This window comes from Kryptolebias marmoratus, linkage group LG17, assembly GCF_001649575.2.
Source record: "Kryptolebias marmoratus isolate JLee-2015 linkage group LG17, ASM164957v2, whole genome shotgun sequence".
Taxonomy (NCBI): Eukaryota; Metazoa; Chordata; class Actinopteri; order Cyprinodontiformes; family Rivulidae; genus Kryptolebias; species Kryptolebias marmoratus.
Window position 1 is genome coordinate 212,099 of NC_051446.1, and position 22,754 is coordinate 234,852.

The following is a 22,754-nucleotide window of genomic DNA, read 5'->3' on the forward strand; positions in this document are numbered from 1 at the left end:
CCGGCCTGTGGTGTCAGAACCGGCTTGGGAGCTGACTGACCGGAGCTATAGGCTTGCAAATGAGGGGAGGAGACTTTCATGACTTTATGCATGGGAAATTAGAGGGCTCTAGGGGGGGCAGAGAGCAACCCAGTTGGTCAGAGGAAACATCAATCAAAAGTGGCGCTAAAACACCGCTATTTTGAAATTTAAGTTTATAAAAACAATAAATGTAGCAAAAACTATACAGATTTGAATAGAAAAGGCAGTAAAACGGCCCGTGGGCGGGCCGCAGCGTAGTATGGGGTTAAATACAAATGTGACTAATTTGTTTGTACACTTTCATTAAAGAAAAAAAATCAAATTGGACTTAAAGGGGACCTATTATGCAAAATTCACAGACCCTTACATTAAACTAACAGAACCCTTTACCTACAGTGAAACATGGAGGAGGCTCAGTTCTGTTCTGGGCAGCTTTGCTACATCTGATGAAGGGGTCTTAAATCTGTTCAGGGTCTGATAAAATCTCAAGACAATCAAGATATTCTGAAGCCAAATAAGCTGCTCAGTGTCAGAAACCTTAGTCTCAGTTACAAGTCATGGGTCCTCCAACAGTATAATGACCCAAAACACTCAGCTAAAAACACCACAAATGGGTCAGAACCAAACATTGGACTGTTCTGAAGTGACCGTCTGAGCCCTGGTCTAAATCCTGTTAAACATCTGTGAAAGGAGCTGAAACATCTGTAGAAGGAACCCTTCAAACCTTAGACAGATGGAGCAGTTTGTTCATGAGGAGTGGGACAAAATACCTGTGGACAGGTGCAGAAGTCTCAGAGAGAGTTACAGAAATCACTTGATTGCAGTGATCGCCTTAAATGTTTGGACAACAAAGTATTAAGTTAAAAGTACCATCCTTTTTGTCAAGGCCAGGTTCATTAGTTTGTTTTTTAAATAACTCGGTTGATCCAAAATTTAAAAGCAAAGACTGATTTTCAATAGTCGATTTTTATAACTTTTTCTTTTTATTACTTTTGTCAGTTTTAAGTTTTTTTCAGTGACCTTTGTAGATTTTTTTAACAACTGGGTACAAACTAATTTGTTTGTGTTTGTGTGTTACCTCATTTGGTGCATTTGGTACCAATTGATGTATGAATGTATGTACAGTTGGTATAATTGTGAAATCTGATTCAGGTTCTGCCCAACAGGCCTTTTTCTCGTACTCTTACAAAGCTTCTGCACTTTGAGTTTCTAAGACCTGATACAACATTTGAGGCGGCCTGTTCTTACTTCCGTGGAAGGTCTCTCAGATTTCAGCCAGTTAATGGGAATGTGAAGATTAACTGATTTTTACTCATTCAAGGGCACACACATGCACAACATGAGTGCTTCGGTAGAGGAACCATGAATAGATGCACAATCCAAAAAAGACCCATTTAGTCATTAAATATAGGTCTGCAAGAAGATTCTGTTTGTTTGTTTTTCAGGCATCAGCTTAGAAGTAAAGCTGAAAATTTAACTGTGTTGTTGCAGTTGTACATGAAGAATGATTTTCCTGAATAGCTTCTCTTCTGGTGCTGTTCACGCTGTGTAGCAGTATTATTTTCTTACTGGCAATATCCATTCCTTCAAAGAATACTGGACCTTTAATTCATGCAAACATATCGTTGTTGGATCTGTCTGGTTTAATTATTGATTTATGAACAGCCATTAATGCTCTAAAGAGGGGCTCATCTTGGTAGCCATATCTCAGAACTGTGTTGTGAAAGGGGCTAGTGTTGAATCAAAGCTCAAATTGAGTCACACTGCATGATGATTGAGAGGTAAGTTTTATTGTGTGACATTGTTTTTTGTTTACGTGTCTTTAATGCATTGTAATATTGGCAGTGTGGCAAGTTACATATTGTATCAACAGCAGACCAGACAGAGATGCACAATCCTAACATTATGTTGGCCAGCAATAAATGTGATATTTATCTAAAATGGTTGATAGTGGCTGCATGTGTTTATGTCTTAGATGTAAAGGAGCATCTGAAATAACAGTTGTTCTCAGAATATGTAATCTACATGTGTTCCCCTCACACCCCGCCTTTTTTTTCGCTGTAGGATTTCTTGTTGAAGGAAGAATACAGAATGCTGGATTACAACCTGACCGCTGTTGGACTGGAGCTTGTCAATGTGTCTGCATCCTGGGATGAGGTTTGTTTGTCTTTGTATGTCAAAACTAAATAAATCTTCGGATCAGATCACTGTTACTCATCATAACTACAAATCCTGTTTCAAGGAAACTACATATATCTTGTTATTAGCAACCCAGGCCTTTATACCTTTAGGATTTTCATTCACTTCTTTTTTTCAGTTAGGCTTTTAAATCTCTCTAAGAGCTTGTTTGTCTACTGCTGTTGTCATACTCATCAAAAAGGAGTGATACAAAACTTAAATTGGACAATAACCACATTGAAAATTAAATTACTCAGACACATTAATAATAATGTTCCATGTGAACTTTAATACAAAACTACAATAACAGATTTTGAATGCAGAATATTTCTAACAGTGTAATTTATAGGTGATCATAACATATTTGTGCATTTTACTGTTACTAAACACCAAGGTATGATTCTTTTAAAGAGACATCTGCCTTATATGTATGCATTTGAGTTTTAGGATACTATCTAACTCAATTCAACACAAGACCTAAAACTCCTATTGTGCTGTAGTATATTTTTGCATGTTGTACCATCATATTGAAATGTTATGTTTGCAGAAGGTAATCCTTAAATTCAGTACAGGTATAAAAGATAATTCCTCACAGTCACTGAGAGAGGATAGTAATTTATTATCCATAGGCAAAAGTTGTAAACCTAGTCTAACAGGTGTGATTCATTCACCACCCAATACCGTGAGAAAACGGGCATCCACCAGGGCTTTTTTCCCCCTCAGTTGCATAATTAATTAGCCTGGTGTTGACACCATGGTTTGCTGGGAACATTCTGAATCTCCCCTTGAGACTGCGTTCATCACCTAATTCCCAAAATCTCTTTTTGCCTCTCCTCTTCCTGGAATGTGCCATTTGCACACATTTGCAGAGGGGGCTGTTGCTTTTCTTTTCTGCGAATAGCTTGTACGTCAGCTTGTTAGAATGAGAATCACACAGACAAACTTGAACAAGTCAGGGCCAACTCTGGCATTTCAGGAACAGTGACCCATAAAACGCCACAAAGGTCAATGAATAAGCCAGCAGATCATGAAGGGTTCCTCTTTTTTTACAATGTGCTGTGTCACCCATTTATCTGTACTGATGGCACTTGGTGAAAGATGAATTGAAATAAGACCATTGTGAGACGTCACTTCTTTCTTTGAAAAAATCTCTTGTTTCTCCCAGGAGTTTGGCCTGATGTCACTGTTAATAAACACAGCATGATGGACACACACAGTAAATCCTGAAATAAGGAGTTATGTAAACAAAATTTAAAATACAAGTTATACACACTCATACATACACACCTAGTGATATAAACGTATAAGTGATATTAATTTAAAGTGAATAATTATAACAAAAATAGAATAGATGAAGCAATTAGAAAATGTGTCAGTGAGATGTTTGTTGTTTTGTTTTATTTTAAATTCTGTTGAATAAAATATACTTGGATTTTTTTAATATAGTGCACCACCCGTCCACACACAGAGCCTTTTGTCAGAAAAATGAAGATCTGTTTTTGGTGTATTTACATGTATTCAAAATACAGACGTAGAAACCAAAACAATAATGAAACCATTTTTATCTTTTTCTTTTTTTTTGTCTGTCTCAGGTTATCCTGATCCTATTATCATTAAATTGTGATTTTGTGCTTAATAGTTAACAAGTGAGAGGAAAAAATAAATGGTGTAATAATAAAGAAAAAAAGAGTTTTGAGAGAATCTTTAATTAAGCTAATAGTTATTTTTTCACATTTTTATATGTTGTTAGTACAGGCAAATTTTGTTATCAGTATGGGTATTTCAGCAACTCTGTTCAAGTCATGTGGACTGAGAAAAAAAAAATTAATATTCAGGGTAGTGTAGTTGGGGCCTTAGACTCTTAATTTCTCTGCAGGGGATTGTTGAGCTCTTTGAGAAGATCAAGCTGGAGAACAAAAACAGCGCACACCTGAACGGAGACAGCGGACTCTTTTTTACCAACTTGTACGTTACACCTGTCCTCAGAAACATCAGCCTGTGCCTGGAAAAAGGCACGATGCTTGCAGTGGCTGGATCTACTGGCTCAGGAAAGGTGAAGAAATATTTCCTATTAAAAAAGAAAATACGAGTGATTGTGGCTGTTAGACTTAATCTGGAAAATGTCTATTGTTTGTTGAGCATTAAAACCAAAAATGATACATTTTTGCTGATAACTAGGTGTGATAAGAATATAGTTCACATCTTGAAGTTCACCTCTTCCCTCTAACTTAACATCATGGGGTAGGGCTGGTTCAGTTCATTTTGTGATATTGGGGAATGGTGATGTGTAGAGATACCTCACCCTTTAATTAAACATTTCTCAGTTAGACATTGTTTTGTCACAATAATCATTGTGATACTGAGTTTGATGTATTACTTGTGGTATTTTTCTGGAGATCTTCCTTAACAAACATAACATAATGTCATATGCTGAAGTCTGTTGAAAGCTAGTCACAATGCACATATGGGCATATTGACGTTGTGCCTGTTAATGGGGGGACAAAAGACTTTCCTAAGAGGGTGTATCATTTTTTACTGGAGTAAATTAACTCATATCCTTTGTGAATCCCAAAAGGGGGTTAAGGGTTAAGGGCAGGGATTAGATTTATGAACGTGTCTATTCTTTTTTCTGTGTCCTTCAGAGTTCCCTGCTCATGATGATCCTGGGAGAGTTGGTCCCATCAGAGGGTAAAGTCAGACACAGCGGGCGGATTTCTTATTCATCACAGACTTCGTGGGTCATGCCAGGGACCATTCGTGACAACATCTTGTTTGGTTTGACCTACGACGAATACCGCTACACCTCTATTATCAAGGCCTGCCAGCTTGAAGAGGTACTTTCACTTAATACTATCATTCATATTATTTATTTTTTATTATTGCTTGGTTAAGCCATTGTGGCTGTTCAAACTATACAAATGCTTTACTGCCTATTAATTAAACCCAAAGTATTAAGGATGTGTGTCTCTCTTCTACAAAAGGATTTGATGATTGAGCAATATCAGATCTTTAATGCCCTTAAATGTCTGGGTGTGCAATACTTATTCCAGGAATTATAAGCCAAAATTTTTTTTTATTATTTTCTCCATTGCCTACAAACGGAGCATAAATATGCAAGAGCCACAGATTCTCAGTTCAGGTGTTTGGAAGTGAATGCAGCAGGACAAGATGGGTATGAAGTGAGCAACGGTTGGAAACAAAATAACATGCACGGCCAATAATACAGTTTTGTAAGCCATACAAACAAAAATAGATCAGGATGTTAATAATTTGATTGCTGAAGACACGTCCACACAGGCTGTTGGTGGCTTGGTGACAAACACTCATAATTCAGTGGGACTGCAGCTGAAATTTCCCCTTTTTCTCACAATTTTAAATTCTGAGCTAGTCTCTAACAATTTCAGCCAAGTGAGATACAGGCTAGGTGAGTGGAGGTCCATCTGATTGCCATATAGTATATATATAATTTTGACATACAGTGTGTGTCTGCAATTTACTTCATCTTTTTGCATTGTTGATATTGCAATACTAATACATTTTGGATACATTGTGCAGCTGTATAACAAATTGGCAGCTAACAACAAAATGTTTATAGGTACAATTTAAAAATTATTTTTCTAAGATGTTAAGAAACAACACTGCTTTCTTGTATTAGCCTTTTTATACTTAAATAGATAAAAAAAATGTTACTTGTCTGATAAGACAAACAAATGAAGACTAAATATGAGGATATTTTGAAGGTAACCCTGACAGAAGACAGACATGGAGCTTGTTGTTCAGTCAGTGTTGAGGTGGTCAGTGGACTTGTGACTAATTCTTTTGCCCTGAAGCAGCAGACAGGTTACTATGGGTGGTCTTCCTCTGTAAACATATATTTTCCGTCTAGTCTCTTATGTCCACCTTTTGTTCACAATGAGACACAGGTGTTTTTTTTACTGTCTTATTTTACAAGCTGTTAAACCTGTTAACTTGATCCCCTTTGCGCTCCCATTGGAACAGCAGAATCTACTTAAAAAGGTAGGAAGTTGTTTCATTCAGGATAAACCTCTTAAAACATTTAATCCTTGTTGATGTGAGTGTCTGTTTTTACTGTCAATATTCCTATTTAGCTTGTCTCCACAATTGTGGCAGCCTTCATGTAGTTACTCCATCTGTGGTTTGTGCTTTTTATGTAGAAAGAACATTGATAATACATCTATGATTATATGGACATGCCTTATTTAATTAATCAGATAAGGTGACTAAAAACTGTTCTGTTGTTTAAAATATTTCTCATTTTGTTGAAAAGAAGAGAAAGAGGTGTATCTAAAGATTTTTTGTCCCATTTGAAAAATTCTATTAGGAAATTTTGAAAGTTTAGACAAGTGGTTTTTAAATTGTTATTAGGTCTCCACATTAAAAAAAATGCTGGATGAAAGGTCCTCTTTCGCTCCTTTGTGAGGTACTGCCATGCTTTTAGTTTTGTGTTAGTGTCACCTACAACCTTACAGATTAAGTGCTTCTGGCACTAATTGGAAAACAATGTCAGGAATATGTGAAACTAACTAAAATTGAGGTTACTTTTATATAGTAACGTTTCAATGTAGCCAGTTTTCTTTTATTTTTCTTTTTTCTTATTACCTCATGAGTGCTTTTTCGTCTATATGGTTTACTGTTCTTTGAACCTCTCCACTGCAGGTTAAGCCAATCAGCATTCTCCCTTAGCATTGTGCCATCACCAAGTTGCTGTCTTTGAAGAGGACAGCATGCTAATACATCTCTGCAACTTATTACTTTGGTCACATTTTCATAATCCTTCATTTTGTGTGACCTTAGAACTTTGCAAACAAAAATCAATAATTTAATCAGCAAGAGAGCCAAGACAGCATATTGTTGAAACATTGTACTTATTTTTTGTATAAAAAATGTACTTCCTGTTCAGGACTCTTCTTGTACCATTTCTGCTACATGTTGGTATTTTTTCAGTAGCGACTCCTACTGTTTGAGTAGTGAACTGCAGTGGGTTCTGCAAGTTTAAAGTGGTAATATATACAGCAACTGTGCTGTCTTGACGTCACAATTTGCCCAAGCCATGAGTCACATGCCATTGCAATTTCACGTTGAGGTGTAAAAATTTATACATATTCAAACTCTATCTTCATCTATTAAAGAATATTAAACACCTCTCCAGGTATTTAATATAAACAGCACATTAGCATCCACTTAGCTAAGAAGCTAGATGTGTTAGTTTTATTTAATTTGTATTTTCACATTACAAAATTTTATTTGGTGTAGTTTTTGTTGTTGTTGTTATTGTTGTTTTGCATCAGTTTTGGTCCACATTATATCAAACAAACATTTCTTTTTGTGCTGTTTTTTATAACATAAGAGCACCCTCTTTTACTACAAAAAAACAGCACAAAAAGGAGTGTTTGTATGTTTTGGAGTTTATCAAACTTTTTTTCTGACTTTTGGCCTTTAGGACACTGTTTATAGATCAGATTGGATAAGTAAGACACAATATGACTATTTTACTTTTTAATTTTGTAGTGAAGTTACCAGTTGAGGAAATCCTAAATTGCTGTACATGACTTCCAACTAGCAAGAGTGGTGTTTTGTCTCTATTTCTGGGTGGGTTATTGAACATTTAAAATATGTGGGGAAAAAAACTATTTGTTGTTTTTTTTTGTTGTACCAAATCCGTATGAAACTATGATCTGTGTATAGGTAAACCTTTAGTTTATACTGAATACTTAACATCAGCTTTGTGCTAAAGCCTTAGTTTGTTTTTTTCATCTGTGAAACTAGAGAAAACAGTGAAAGCCTTTTATTTTATTTTTATTTTTATTTTTTACACACAGACAAGTTATTCTACTGAATTCTTTTTTTTTAATCAAATTCTGAACTTTAGAGGTTGAAAACAGAGGGAATGTCAGTTTCAATCACTATTAACATTTTATTTTCAGCTGTTACCATTTGTTTATCTGTATTTACTACATAATTGATGCCACTGTGAATGCAAACATAAATCTGACCCTCTGATTGCTATAATTTCTCTTGAAGGACTTTGCCTTGCTGCCTGAAAAAGACAAGACACCTCTCCTTGAAGAAGGAGTGACCCTCAGTGGTGGTCAGAGAGCGAGGATTTGTCTTGCCAGGTATTATCTATCAACATACCACTTTCAGCCCTTTCTGTACCTTTTTTGTTGCTCTCTGATGTTTGAGTAAAAGAGAGTCTCCCTCTTTTTAACTGGCTGAAAAATAAGTCAAACTTTTTTTTTCTTTAAAACCATCCCATTAGGTTACATGTTGGTTTTGCTGTCTGTCTTTAGAACCAAGTCTCTATTTTCGGTAGTTATAATTTCCTAAAACATTTTTACTGTCTTTAATTTATAACTGTTGTGTTTTTAAAGGTCAAGTTTTAATGTCAAAGCCTTTTTACAGCTTTTTTTCAGTTTTATTGTTTCCATGAATCTCTGTGTAAACACTCTGGTTTTCCCATGCATTATTTATTCGTTAGGAGTGCTGGGATTGATATGTGGTTATTGATTGGTTACTTGTATCTGGTGATTCTGTAAATGTTTACGAGAAGTGATTTACAGTATTCCCACAGAAAATGACTTCCTTTTACACCCTGTAAATCTAGAGCCTTTCCTCTTTGTCTGTCTCTTTTATCTGCCCTTTTTATTTTCGCTTTATCCTTATTTTTACACACATTGTAACATTTTTCTTCTATCTTTGCATTTGTTCTGCCATTTGTGTTCTCTATGTCAGGGCGGTGTATAAAGATGCAGATCTCTACCTGCTCGATGCACCTTTCACTCACCTGGACATTGCGACAGAGAAAGAGGTCTTTGAAAAGTATGTATCCAACAGAGACTCTTTCATGTAGCGAGTGTGGGTGTGGGGAAGCTAAATAGTTCAAGGTCAAGACTATCTCTTGTTGTTTCAGACACACTTGTTGGATTGTGGTGAACTAAGGCAGCTTTATCACAGTAAACCTTTCAAGGAAATTGGATTTTTGTTTCCAGATTCAGCAAAGGAAAATTATTTTTTGATGAAATTTTGACTAATACATTGTCAAAACAACAATAACAGACAAAATTACAGTCAGATGTCATACCATAATTATTGTGACTAAGGCTCTCTTCATTACAATGTCAACCCCACTACAATGTAAAAATTCAACCAATATATTAATTATCTTTGCAGGGTCTTAGTGTAACTTATTCTTGTAAGTTATTATAGTTTTGTTTGTGTCTGTGTGTGTATGTCTGTATATTTGTTAGCAAAACATCTCTTTAACCACTTCAGGGATTTTAATGAAACTCTCAGACAGTAATTAATGGATAAACATTTACAACCGTATAACTTTTGGAGTCCATCCAACTCAAGATGTCTGCCACAGCTAACCAAACTTAGCTAACACAATATGGCTATCCCTTCATGAAATTTACTAATATTGAGCTAAAGTTTGATGTTGTAGTAGCTAGGTGTCATCTTCAACATCTACTTTGAAAACTAACACTTCTTGCGAGAACTCACAATACTGCATAAGATTACACGTGATGTCATTTACAAGGTTTGACCAAAATGACTAACTAATAGGAAGATCTTAGTTTACCACTCTCACATAAAAGGCAATAGGCAGTCTACATTCCTTCCAGGCCTTTTTTTAGACCGCTGTGGGCTCCCCGTTGTTTGTTATAAGGTGTGATACATCCAAGATGGTTTTGAGCATGCACGAATCTCTGTAAAGAGGTCATAGTGGCTTATTATCAACACATTAAGGGCCTGGATGCAGTGGTGTAGCTAGAAATGAGCAGAAATGAGAATGGCCTGACTCAAAGTGGGTGAGCCACTGACTTTAAGACAGCTTGTAAAATAAATGGAAAATGGAACAATGTTTACTTGTATGACGTCCCTGTTTTCTAAAACAGTGGTTCCCAAGTTATTCAGCTTCTGACCTACAAAACCGCAGTGGCAAAAACTTGTTTTCACAGGGTTTATTTCAAAACAAATCATTTCATTTAAAAGAGCTTAAAAATATTTCAAGTGATACCAGAATCATGTATCTTAATTTAAAGAAATTCAAGCATTTTAAAAACCAAGATTCTGAATTCATTATTTTACACTGAACAATGTGAAAAGTTGTAACCTGTCACAGAAAATGGCATTATTTCTTCAGTTCAAATCAATCATGCTTTGGTCAGACCAAAAAATTTATTTTGCAGCTGTATTACAAATCAGAAGTAAAAAAAAAAGATAATGAATAAAATTCTGAGTTTTGTTTTTGTTTTTTTGTTTTTTTTATGCTGTATCAATGCAGACTTCCAAAATTTAAATTTACAAACCAATAAAAAGGATTTTGAGGGGATAATTCAGTTGGGTCCTATAGAGGTACACCTCTGCAGTCTCTACAAACAAACAAAACCCATTGGACTAACTGAACTGGCATCAGACATAGCAGCCTTATAAAACATAAAAGATAAACTATATAGATTAAATCTGTAATGTCAGTCAGGTCACAAACAATCTAAAGTTCCAAACTCAAAAGTACTATTTAAATTATTTAGTAGGGTTGTGTTATGCAGCCTAGAACTTTCTTGCTTTACTTATTTTTTTAACTTATTAAGTGCCAAAAAAACCAACAACAAAGAACTAGAAAACATAAGCCATTTGATTTGGTGATCCTTGCCAAACAGTGGGTGGAACAAGGTCCACCTACGCGCACCTGCGTAGCGTTTAAAGCAGAACTGTCTATGTTGGTGTCATGCCTAGGCCACAACTCAATATGACCACATATAGTGGCAACATCATACTCACAAGTGTGATTTTCTAGCATATAGCTGCATCCTGATGCCATACAAGAGTCATGCCAGAGCAGGGCTCAGAACATTGTGTGATTGTGTGGGAATGGGCTGCTTATGTATAAAGCATGGTGAGAGCACAGGAGAGCATCTTCAAGATGTGGAAAATATCAAGGAAATCTCTAATTGGTGAGTGCTAAAAGTGTCATGATTGCCTTCACACAGAAGGGTATTTAGGTTGTGGAGAGTGTATTTTAGCATACAGTCACTTATAGCTAGTATCTCACTAGGCTGTGACTAGTTAGTGAATGGCACGCAGTCTCCAGGATCCTGGCATGAATCACAGAAGTATGCAGTCTTTTCAGCTGAGTTTTGAACATGTTCAGAAAATTTGTTGCACAGTTTTTTTCATAAGAGTCACAGAGTCGATGTGGATGTCTTCTTCAACCCATCTCAAACTCATCTGAATTTTGTCACTGATGTCTTCAACTGGCCTCAAGAGTAGCAGTATAAAATACAGCTCTGTATTTTGACACCTGTATGGGAGCTCGCCTCTGACAGGAAACATTTGAGGCAATAGTCCAGGTCTAAAAACCAATCTGATGATAAATAATAACTATTGAAAAAATGGTCTGAATTTGCCTATCTTTTTTTTTTTTTAAAGTGAACCAGTAGCGCAATCCAGTAGATTAAATCTTAAACATGGGGGCAGCTGCCAAGGTGGGTTAAAAAACAAGCCAAGGTCAGTATGATGTGGGTGGAGGTAGACAACAGAACAATGTGCCATTTTGAGTCACCAACTAGTTTCCAACAGTTGCAGCCTGGTGAGACACTAACTTATTCTTGTTTTGTTCATTTTACACACCAGCACCTCTTCTGCAAGGGTTTTACCAAAAGAATTGTGTAAATTTTCACTTGACAGATGTCTCTGTAAACTCATGGCCTCCAAGACTCGTGTTGTGGTCACCAGCAAGTTGGATCATCTCAAACGTGCTGACAGAATTCTTCTGCTGCACAACGGAGACTGTTACTTCTACGGCACATTCTCAGAGCTGCAGGCGAAGCGCCCGGACTTCAGCTCCCTCCTGCTTGGAATTGAGGCCTATGACAACATAACCGCAGAGCGACGCAGCTCCATCCTCACAGAAACTCTTCGCAGGGTTTCAGTTGATGAAACTGCTGGTTTCCGTGGCACAGAGCCCATTCGCCAGTCATTCCGCCATGCACCTCCTCAAAACCATGTTGTGGGGGACGGCTACCCTGAAAAACGCAAACAGTCGCTTATCCTTAACCCTCTAGCAGCTGCTCGAAAATTTTCATTAATCAGAAACTCCGAACAGGCAAACAATTATCAGTCCACAACAATAGAGGATGGGGTTCACGAACTTTCAGAGAGGAGATTCTCTGTAGTTCCTGAAGACGACCAAGTAGAGGAGGTGCTTCCGAGAAATAACTTCTACCACCATGGGTTACAGCACCTGAATGGTCAGCGGCGCCAGTCTGTCTTGCAGTTCATCACCAACTCTCAGGGCCATGAGCGTAGAGAGCAGATGCAGTCGTCCTTTCGAAAAAAGCTGTCCATCACACCTCAGTGTAACCTGGCATCTGAGCTGGACATCTATGCCCGCCGCCTGTCTAAGGACAGCGTTTTTGACATTAGCGAGGAAGTAGATGAAGAAGACATGGAGGTAATTTTCTTTTTCTTTCTTTCTTTCTTTCTTTCTTTCTTTCTTTCTTTCTTTCTTTCTTTCTTTCTTTCTCTCATTTTTTTTCTGGGGATGGGGAGTGTTACATCTTTTTACTTTACATTAGTTGCAAATATACATTTGTTCGTACATTTAGTAAAGGCAATTGAGACTGGTAGAGAAGCATGTATTTATTTTACAAAAATAAAAAAAATTAAATTAAATGTTTTATTAAATCTATTTTAGAGTTACTTTGATCTGATAACGTAGTTAAAATGTTTAAAAACTACAGCGTGTTAAGTATGTGTATAAGCTATCACCCATTAGTCTGTAAACAGTTTAAGTTAGACATTTTCTGATCATTAACATTTTGCTGTTTCTTGAAACCTTACATCAAACAAAAGAGTGAAATTAGTCTATTTGGCTAACGGCATGTATACTGACCAAATTATAAACACAACACTTTTGTTTTTGCTCCCATTTTTCATGAGCTAAACTCAAAGATCTAGGACATTTAGACCCATTTCTCTCAAATTGATGTGAATCTGTGTTAGTGAGCTGAGATAATCCATCCACCTCACATATGTGGCATATCAAGATGCTGATTAGGCAGCATGGTTATTACACAGGTGTGGCTTAATAAAATAAAAAGGTCACAATAAAAGGTCACGCTAAACTGTGCAGTTTATTTTTACTGTATTGTGGGGGTCAGAAAACCAGTCAGTATCTGGTGTGACCACCATTTTCCTCATGCAGTGCAACACCTCTCCTTCGCACAAAATTCATCACCTACACCACCTCCCCCTCCCCCAAATTTCTAAATCTGTAAAGCACCTCTAAGCTGGTTTGGCATTTCAGAGCTGGTGGTTGTGTCCATTTTCACTCAGCATGGAAAAACATTTCTGCTTCCTTACAGGAATGCTTTGCAGATGAGCGGGAGAACATCTTTCAAACGACCTCATGGAGTACTTACCTGCGCTATATTTCCACCAATAGGAGCCTAATCTATGTTCTAATTTTTATTATGATTATTTTTGTCATTGAGGTAAACTCACAGTCTCTTCAAATTGAAGTTTTTTTTGTATTTTCAAAAAAAATTAACTGACCTAACTCTAAATTTCTCCTCTTGAACCAATAGGTGGCTGGTTCAGTCATTGGCATTTTCCTCATCACCTCGTGAGTGTCATGTTTTATACTCCTTTACAAACAAAAAAATCTAAAAGAATCAACAGAAACAGTCTCCCTTTCTGATAATTATCAATCAAACTGTTTCATCTGTTCTAGTTTCTCATTATTTATTGCAGTTTTTTATTTATTAGTGTTTTTGTGGTTTCTAACTTTCTATTTTATTAAGTAATAACAATAATAAGTAAATGTTCAGTATATGTAAAGGTTTCTTAACCACCAAGTCAAATTAATTTCTCTATGGGATGAGCTAAGAACTTTTTAGATTTAGATCTTTTTTATATAATCTTTTTTATATATATTATCTAGATGACAAGTTATGTAATTATGATGAACAACAAACTGTGACCCAATGTGCCTGATCATTAATTTGATATGTAACATGTGCTGATAGTAAATGTAACTGAATATTAAGGCTTAGCTTTAATTCGAGGTATGTCTAGCTGCTATTATCTATAATGATTATCTAGGTTTACCAGTCTACTTGTGCATGTTTGTAGTTCTGCCTCAGTTTTTAGACAGAAAATTAGTCCATATTTTAATCTACAGCTTTTGCTCTGTTCAATCAGTAAGATCTGGAGGGATGGTGCCAACCCAAACTCACCCAACTACATTGATGAACAGCATCCCAATGCATCATCACCCCCTGTTCACCTGGCAGTCATTTTCACTCCAACCAGTGCTTACTACATCATCTACATTTTTGTGGCTCATTCGGACAGCATACTGGCCTTGGGAGCCTTCAGGGGTCTTCCATTGGTTCACACATTGCTCACTGTCTCCAAAAGACTGCATGAACAGATGCTTAGTGCTGTACTACGAGCCCCCATGTCTGTGCTCAACACCATGAAAACAGGTGCCATAATTTATACTTTCATATCATTAACATCTTCTCTGTTTCTGGATGGTGTTCACATATGGCGTCTTCGTTGCATGATAGAGCTTTAAGCAGCATTTCATGATAATTCAATGAACTCTGTTTACAAATAATGATCTGTGGAAGTGTTCCCGAATCCATGGAGTGATAACAATATCAGACCTGTTTTTAATGCAGTGGCCCCTGAGGGCCTGAAGATCATGGGCATTAAGTATTGACTTTTAGGCTTGTTCTTTGAGCTCAGAGATTTCTCCAGATTTTTTAAATCTTTTGATGGTATAAACTGTAGATGATGGGATATTCAAAGTCTTCCCAATTTTTCTTAGAGGAACATTATTCTGAAATTCTTTCACTATTGTTAGACACAGTTTTTATAAACTGGTGACTCCTCTCTAAAATGTTTTTTTTATATTTAGTCCTCTTACTGTCCTGTTGCCAAATAACTTAATAAGTTGCAAAATGCTCCTCCAGCTGTGTTTTATTCGTACCACTTACTTTTACAGCCATTTGTTGCCCCTGTCCCAACTTTTTTTGAGACATGTTGCTGCCATGAAATTCAAAACGGCCTCTTTTTTTTAAATGGTACAATTTCTTTGTTTAAACATTTGATGTGTTTGCTATGTTCCATTGTGAATAAAATTTGGGTTTATGAGGTTTGCCAGTCATTGCATTCTGTTTTTATTTATGTTTTACACAACATACCAACTTTTTCAAAATAGGGGTTGTCTTACAATTTATTTGCCTTTCATTATAATGCAGTTCAATGCAAAACTTTTTTTAATTTATTGTTTTTTTTCCTTCCTAGGTCGGATAATGAACAGATTCACCAAGGACATGACCATTATAGATGACATGCTGCCTCTGGTGCTTTTTGACCTCATACAGGTATCTAATCAACATTATAGACAATGTTCTATAGCAGGTAAGCTTTAGTTATTCTGACATATTATCTCATTCCACACAGCTATTTCACATGGTAAATAGATATAATTCAAATGATTATCTTCATTCATTCTTACTCAAGCCTGTAAAAAGTAAGACATAATAACTGTAAATTATTGTTCAGTCAGTGTAACATCAAAGCTGGTGTAAACTGATATTTGTTGACTGAGTTTATCCGTATTATAGAGAACTACGTAACTGACCAATATGTCAATGCTCCACATAGTCAACGTAATGCTTCTCACAATTACTAAAGTTAAAAAGTCTTTAATTTCTCTTTAAATTTTGTATTGATGCCCATTATGGTCTTATACTGAGAGATCATTTGAGGTGTTTTATTGTGGCTAAATTTTTAGATTTAACTTGTAGTTAGAGAAGTTGTCCTCTGACGAGACAGCTAGAGATTTGGTTCCACCAGTATGCCACATGTCAAAGTGCCCCTCGGCAAGACACTGAACCTCTAAATGTCTCCGATGTGCCCCATCAGTGTATGAACATGATCTAAAGCAGCGGTTCCCAATTTTTTTAGCTCCACGGACTGGTTCATTATCAGACAGTATTTTCACGGACTGGCCTTTAAAGGTGTGACGGATAAATACAACAAAATAAAATGATACAAGCGGCATGAAAATGGGGGTATTTTTAAAAACATAATAAACGTGAATCCAACATGTACTTGCAGCTTTGTCAGCTGCGTCCTAGTATTGCGTTATCAACATGAATAACACCCTCTCCTCCCCCTAATGTTCTCTGGTCAATATGGCGATGTTTAAACATGTTCTTTAAAATAAGATACACCACAAATATAAAGTCCACAAAGAATACAACTCACCATAACGCTGAATCAGTGGGAGCCCTGTGCCTGTTTCTCAGTAATGAGACGGTTTCATTTAGGGCTTCCAGAGATGTTTGTTTTTTACTCATTTCTTCTGGGATTGTTTTTAGCGGTAAAGTATCATTGTGACCTAGATAAGCATTTTGACATGCATCAAGATTGAGTCATAGATGGATGTAATGGAGCGAATCCGGTCATTTTTCAAAATAGAGTCCTTCAGACTAAAAATAAATAAAACGGAAATACTGTAAGTTAATTATTCTTTCTGTGCGGCCTGCTACCAAATGACTCACGGACCGGTACCGGTCCGTGGCCCGGGGCTTGGGGACTTCTGCTACAGATGATTTATTCAGATTAGCTTTGTAGAGATGTAGTAGAGCGCTGTACGAATGTGTGTGGATGATGGGTAAATGAGGCCACAGATTGGGTTATAAAGTGCTTTGAGTCACCTGGTTGGCTAGAAAAGTGCTATATAAGTACAGTCCATTGACTATTTATAAAGTCTTTAAAGGTTCAGCAGTGCAAAAATAATCACTAAGAATAATTTTTGCACTTTGACTTAGGCCTATCTGATTATTTACTCCTCTCACCAGCTGACCTTACTCGTCATTGGGTGCATCTTCACTGTTTCCATCATTCGGCCATACATCTTCATTGCTGCCATCCCACTGGCTGTTATCTTTGTGGTCATCAGGAAGTACTTCCTACGAACTGGACAGCAACTCAAACAACTAGAGGCTGAAGGTGAGAGCAAAGTAGCCAGTTCTCCACTATTGATCACAAATGTTGAAACTTGTTTTATACATCTTTAGATTTTAAAGTGTTTTTAGTGTGGTGATTTGGTTTTTCTATGGGTTTTGTTTATGTTTTATTTTTATTCTTTGGTTTGGGGTTTTTGTTTCGATTCTGTATTTTGCTTTTTGTTGTCTCATGTTCATGTTGCTTTTCACCCTTCCCCAGTCACTCACTTGCCTGTTAACCACGCCCATCTACACCTGTCCCGACTCTGTAATCACTTCACCTGTTCCCACTCACCTCGTTATCCTCAGTACTCAAATACCCGGTCATTTCTCCCACTAGTCGCTGGTTCATTGTCTGTGTTAGTCATTGGTTTGTGTTAGTCATTGGTTTGCTTGTTGTCTCGCTGCTGTTCTAGGTTCCCTGCTGGTCTTGTTTTGCTCCATGTTTTTTCACACCTTGTTTGTCAATGTTTGTACTTAGTTTCAGTTTTTGCTGCCACGTCAGCCTTTTTGTTTTCATTTTGTTCCTTTAGTTCAATAAATTAGTTTTCGTTCCTCTTATTATGAGTCTGCGTTCTGGGTTCGCCATCGTCTCCACCGTTCCTGACATTTAGTATGTATTTCTCTTTTACCCAACAATATAGACTGTTGCCTGTAAAAGTATTTACCTGCATTTGAGAAAAGCTTTGTGATTGATTGTACCAAGAAAAGACAGTCCAGCACAAAAGCTATGTAAATTTAGATGATGGTTGATGATTTAATTCCCCAGACTGGGGGATCAAACCATCACCACCATAACTTTCTTTTGACTGGAAAAAAGTAGACATTCTCAAATGTCAAAATTATGAAATGACACCACTAGTCAGCTATCCCAATAATGTCCGCTTCTGTTTTGAAAAGATTTGTTTGTGAATTCTCCCTCAGAAGTTAATGAGGCAAAGAAAGTGCAACTATCCAAATTATGCTGTGTTTTTGCCCAACAGTGTATTTTCTAGGGGGAGCTAAATGTTTCTTATAAATTGGTTATCTGTGTTTTTAATGTGGTGTAAAGATTGAGGTTGAGGCAAATTTTGCTGATGAATGAAATAGTCTGAAATATGATAGGAAATGTATCTGTGGGAAACAAATCTCACTGCATTTTGATGAACAAAATTAACAAGCTTAACGACCTGAGGGTCTCTTGAAAAGCAGCCAAGACTAAAGTGGACTACTTTTGTCTTAAAACAACTCCAATCTCCAAAGTTTCATAGGAGTCCATGCAAATGCTATTTTAAAGACATTTATACAGATGTCAGGTTTTCAATACATGATTTTAGAATAGAATTATGTGGTTACTTGCAGATTGAAAGAGCAGCAGCAGCTAGCTATAGCATGTTTAGTGCAAATTATGATGTAAAGGTGTAATTATTAGTGTTTGAATGAACTATTATGAAATTTTGAAGGTCAAATTGGAGAAACGGAGTTTAAATTTGACAGGACTGATAAGCTAACAACTAGTTCGATACGTAGTCAAGACCAAAGTGGATCTCTACCATCCAGTTGGTGTTTTTTGTACCAAAAAATTTCAGGAAGTGCATGTTCAAACAGTTGATTGTATGTAAAGATGCACTAAAAAGAAAGTTCATTCTGTGTTAGAGCCCAGAAGAACTGTCATGTTTTGTACGTAACAAAGCAGAGCAGGCTTATGCAGTCTTACAATTTGAAAACAGGACATTAGACTGCTAAGGGGATGCCACTCTGTTTGCTAGACTTTCCCGCTCTGCCCTCACTGAGCCCATGCTTTGGTGGTGACGGCGAGGTGTTTCCTGAGCTGATGAGAACACATTGCGGTCATAGAGATGAGCTGAGCTGGGATTTCCTCCAGCCCTATCCTGGTGTTGTTCTTTCGGCTGTTTTATGCAGTATGTCAGACTAAACGCAGTGAAAACGTGTATTAGTCAACAAACTGAGTCACATTCCTCAGATATATAATAGTTTAGAGATGGTGTAAGATTTTTCCAGTTATGCCTAGAGGTGTTTTGGTATCTGTTGACAGCACTCTTTGGAAATCAAGGATGAACAGAGAGATTCCAGACTGACTGGTAATCAGGCTGTGTTTGTTGGCTCATTGTGTTGGTGCTGAATGAATTCAACAATCAGCGGATGGTACTGTTTTTAATAACAATCCTTTTGCATGATATTCTAAGTAAAAGGTAGACTTTTTTTTTTTGTAACGTTTTCTTTTTCATGTTTCATCTTCAAAGGCACCTAAAAGTTTATTTAAGAGATGTCTTTTTTCTTTTTTCAAAAGTTTTTTCTAACCAAATTTATTGGCAGCTGTGGTGTTTGTGAATGATTATCAGTCTTGACAGTCAAATTCTGAGTCTACCTTAAACAGTTTCAATGTTTTTGTTCTCTTTCCTACAGCTCGTAGCCCTATATTCTCTCACCTCATCATCTCACTGAAGGGTTTATGGACGATTCGTGCATTTGGTCGCCAGACCTACTTTGAGACACTCTTCCACAAAGCCCTGAACACTCACACTGCCACGTGGTTCCACTACTTGTCCTCACTGAGGTGGTTCCTCTTTCGTTGCGACGTGCTCTTTGTGTTGTTCTTCACTGCCGCTGCCTTCATTGCCGTGGGAACCAACCGTGAGTTACTTTGTAATCTGTTTGAGGTGTTATGTGAGGCTGCAGGGAAGATTTTAAGATTCTTTAAAAAAGGACTTGATTAAAGCATGAAATACAACTCACAATATAGTCATTCAAAAATATTTAATCTTTATACTGAAGCTTATTGGCTCATTTGCCCTTTCGGTGTTGTGTTTGATGGGTTAGATAGATGACAGCTAAGATATAAGTTGTGGTCAGATAGCTACAGATTCAAGCATTTGGATGAGAAAGAAAAATTAATAACATTTAACAATGTTATTTTTATTAATTGTTATTGTTATTAACAATAACATTGGTAATAACATTTCCTAATACAATGATGGATATTCTGAGTCATTCAGGTCATAACAAATTTAAGTGGCTCAATAGAAGGCAACTGGATGACTTTTCTTAATTCTTGAAAACATTTCTCATCTCATCTGAAAGATTTACCATTGTGGTTGCAAGTTCCAGGTGTATAAGGCATTGCTATAACGATCTCAATAATAGGGTTGTTGAGGTCACATGAGTCGCTGACTCAACCCTCAAACCTGTAAGTTGTTTGGGTCATTGACACTTGTTGAATGCTTCCTAATGAGACAACATGGGAGCTGTTTTGGTCTTGTGTTTCAAGACAGAAATGGTTGTGAAGCTGCCTGGAGAAATGAGTCAAGGCTGCACTATAGGTGTTAGAAATTGGAACTGGAGGTAACCTCCACAGTTTAAACACAAGCCCAGCTGCGAGGTATAAGTCCAGTGCAGGGAGGAATGTTCAGGCCTTTATACTGGAGAAACAAATCAGCAGCTACACAAATAGATGCCCCAACACAGAAGAACCAGCTTGTTAGGTGAAGGCCTCAGCAGTTCATCTGAAACTCAGGGACAAGGAACACACATTTAAGAACAGTAATTTGCATATTTTAGACAGGGAAGACAGACGGTTTGAAAGAAAAGTGAAAAAAGTCATATATGTTAAACATAAAAAAACAATATTAAACAAATGCAGTCTGGTTTGTTAAGAAGCAGAAATCTTGTGTGGGAGCTGCAGGGTGGAGTCAGATGTAAGGGTCAGAACAGCTAGTCTGCAGTCTGATCAAAACTGCTGGAATGTCACAAGAGGAAGCATGTGTTTGTTTAATTAAATGAATGGGAACTCAAGCACATACACACACAAACACACAAAAAACAGGTGCTGCGTCACAGATTGTGTTTATGTTGAGTGCAGGTTTAAGGGTCATTTCACAGCTCATTAGTTTTCAATGCAGCCAGTAGCAGAGCTGTAATACATGAGTGCAACTGACATCTGAGAGGTTAGCTTTGACTTGATGGTGCTGACGATTGTGTGTGTTTGTGTGTGCACATGCACTTTACAGAGGACAAACCTGGGGAGATTGGCATTATCGTGGCACTGGCAATGCTCATCCTTGGCACCTTCCAATGGGCTATCATCACCAGTATCAGCGTGGACGGACTGGTATGTGGTTCACACTCACAAAACTACAAACATAGTAAAATAGTAATAATTTTTTTATTTAATTTTTTTTTTATCATCTTAAAAACTCTTCTGATTTTATCAGATCTTAAACTTCTTTCAATAAAATTTCAAAATAAGTTCAATTCAGTTTATTTATGATGATGATTCACAGCATTATTAACAAATAAGTCCAGATCAGTTCACTCCAGTTACAACCTGAAGTAAGATAGTTAGACCTGTCACCTCCTAGCAAGAAGGTTGCTAGGCCTGGGGCCTTTCTGGGTGGAGTTTACATGTTCTCCCTGTGCTTACTTGGGTTTATTGCAGGTACTCCAGTTTCCTCCCACAGACTGAAAACATGCATGTTAGGTTAATTGGCAACTCCTAAATTGTCCTTAGGTGTGAGTGAGTGTGAATGATTGTTTGTCTCGTTTGTCTTTGTGTCCCTGTGATGGACTGGAGACCTGTCCAGGGTGTCCCCTGCCTCTCACACAGACTGCTGGAGATGGGCACCAGCTCCCTGTGACCTGGAAAGGAGAAGCAGATAAAGAAAATTGATGGATGGACTAAGATAGTCCCACATTTCAGTTCAGTCCAATTATAAAACAGTTCAAAACAACACAGGTCATGTTACATCCACTAGTTATTCATTCATTTATTTATTACAATGATTGTATAATGTTTTGGTAGAAAAAAAAAAAATGGATGTTTTGCATTATTAGTTTAAGAGTTGCAAAACCACAAAAGGTTTTGATAAAAATCTACTGGTTTAAAATTCAAATCTCTGCAGTGAGTCTAAAATATTTCTATTTATTTTATGATTTTGCATGCAAAACATGTACTAACATTTACAATGTGGGATAGATGATTTTGCTTGGACTCCACAATTATTGACTTTTTGAGACATAAAAAAGTGTCCCCACTCAAAGACGTATGGTAAATAATACGGATTTTAAAATTGAGTAATTAAAAATGTATAAACAAAAACTGTTCAAATTAAGAGAGAAAAACAGTAAAAAGACCACTAACATTAGACAAATTATTTTTGAGGAATAATTTACCCCTCTGAAGTAAAAAAAATATTTTTTGTCACATTTTCTGACAATTTTTACAATTACAAACCTTCTTTTCTCAGCCTCTGTGTCTTCATTGTGTTTAAAAGATGCACTTTTATTTATTCATGATATGTGGTTTAAAATAATTTTATTGCTTTTTGTTATTTGGTTAAACAGAAAAAGTATCTCCCAAGTTAGTACGCATTATTTAGTAACAGGATTTTATAAATATTTTGAAGATTTCTAAATTCTTACACACATTGTCATTATGCCTTAGACTGTATTCATTGTCATTTTGGGCAGTTCTGGTTGAAAAATGACCCACATGAATCTGAGGTG

General features: G+C 36.7%; 1 protein-coding gene across 1 annotated transcript in view; it reads left to right on the forward strand.

Annotated features, from left to right (window-relative positions):
- cftr (CF transmembrane conductance regulator) overlaps positions 1-22,754 on the forward strand; it is a 67,625-nt gene that overhangs the window by 32,722 nt on the left and 12,149 nt on the right. Inside the window, exons 9-21 of the mRNA XM_037980626.1 lie at positions 2,086-2,178; positions 4,076-4,252; positions 4,842-5,033; positions 8,242-8,336; positions 8,953-9,039; positions 11,911-12,676; positions 13,590-13,718; positions 13,812-13,849; positions 14,428-14,714; positions 15,541-15,620; positions 17,106-17,256; positions 19,659-19,886; positions 21,260-21,360. Coding sequence (XP_037836554.1) covers positions 2,086-2,178; positions 4,076-4,252; positions 4,842-5,033; positions 8,242-8,336; positions 8,953-9,039; positions 11,911-12,676; positions 13,590-13,718; positions 13,812-13,849; positions 14,428-14,714; positions 15,541-15,620; positions 17,106-17,256; positions 19,659-19,886; positions 21,260-21,360 — 2,424 coding nt within the window. The remainder of the gene's footprint in view (positions 1-2,085; positions 2,179-4,075; positions 4,253-4,841; positions 5,034-8,241; positions 8,337-8,952; positions 9,040-11,910; positions 12,677-13,589; positions 13,719-13,811; positions 13,850-14,427; positions 14,715-15,540; positions 15,621-17,105; positions 17,257-19,658; positions 19,887-21,259; positions 21,361-22,754) is intronic.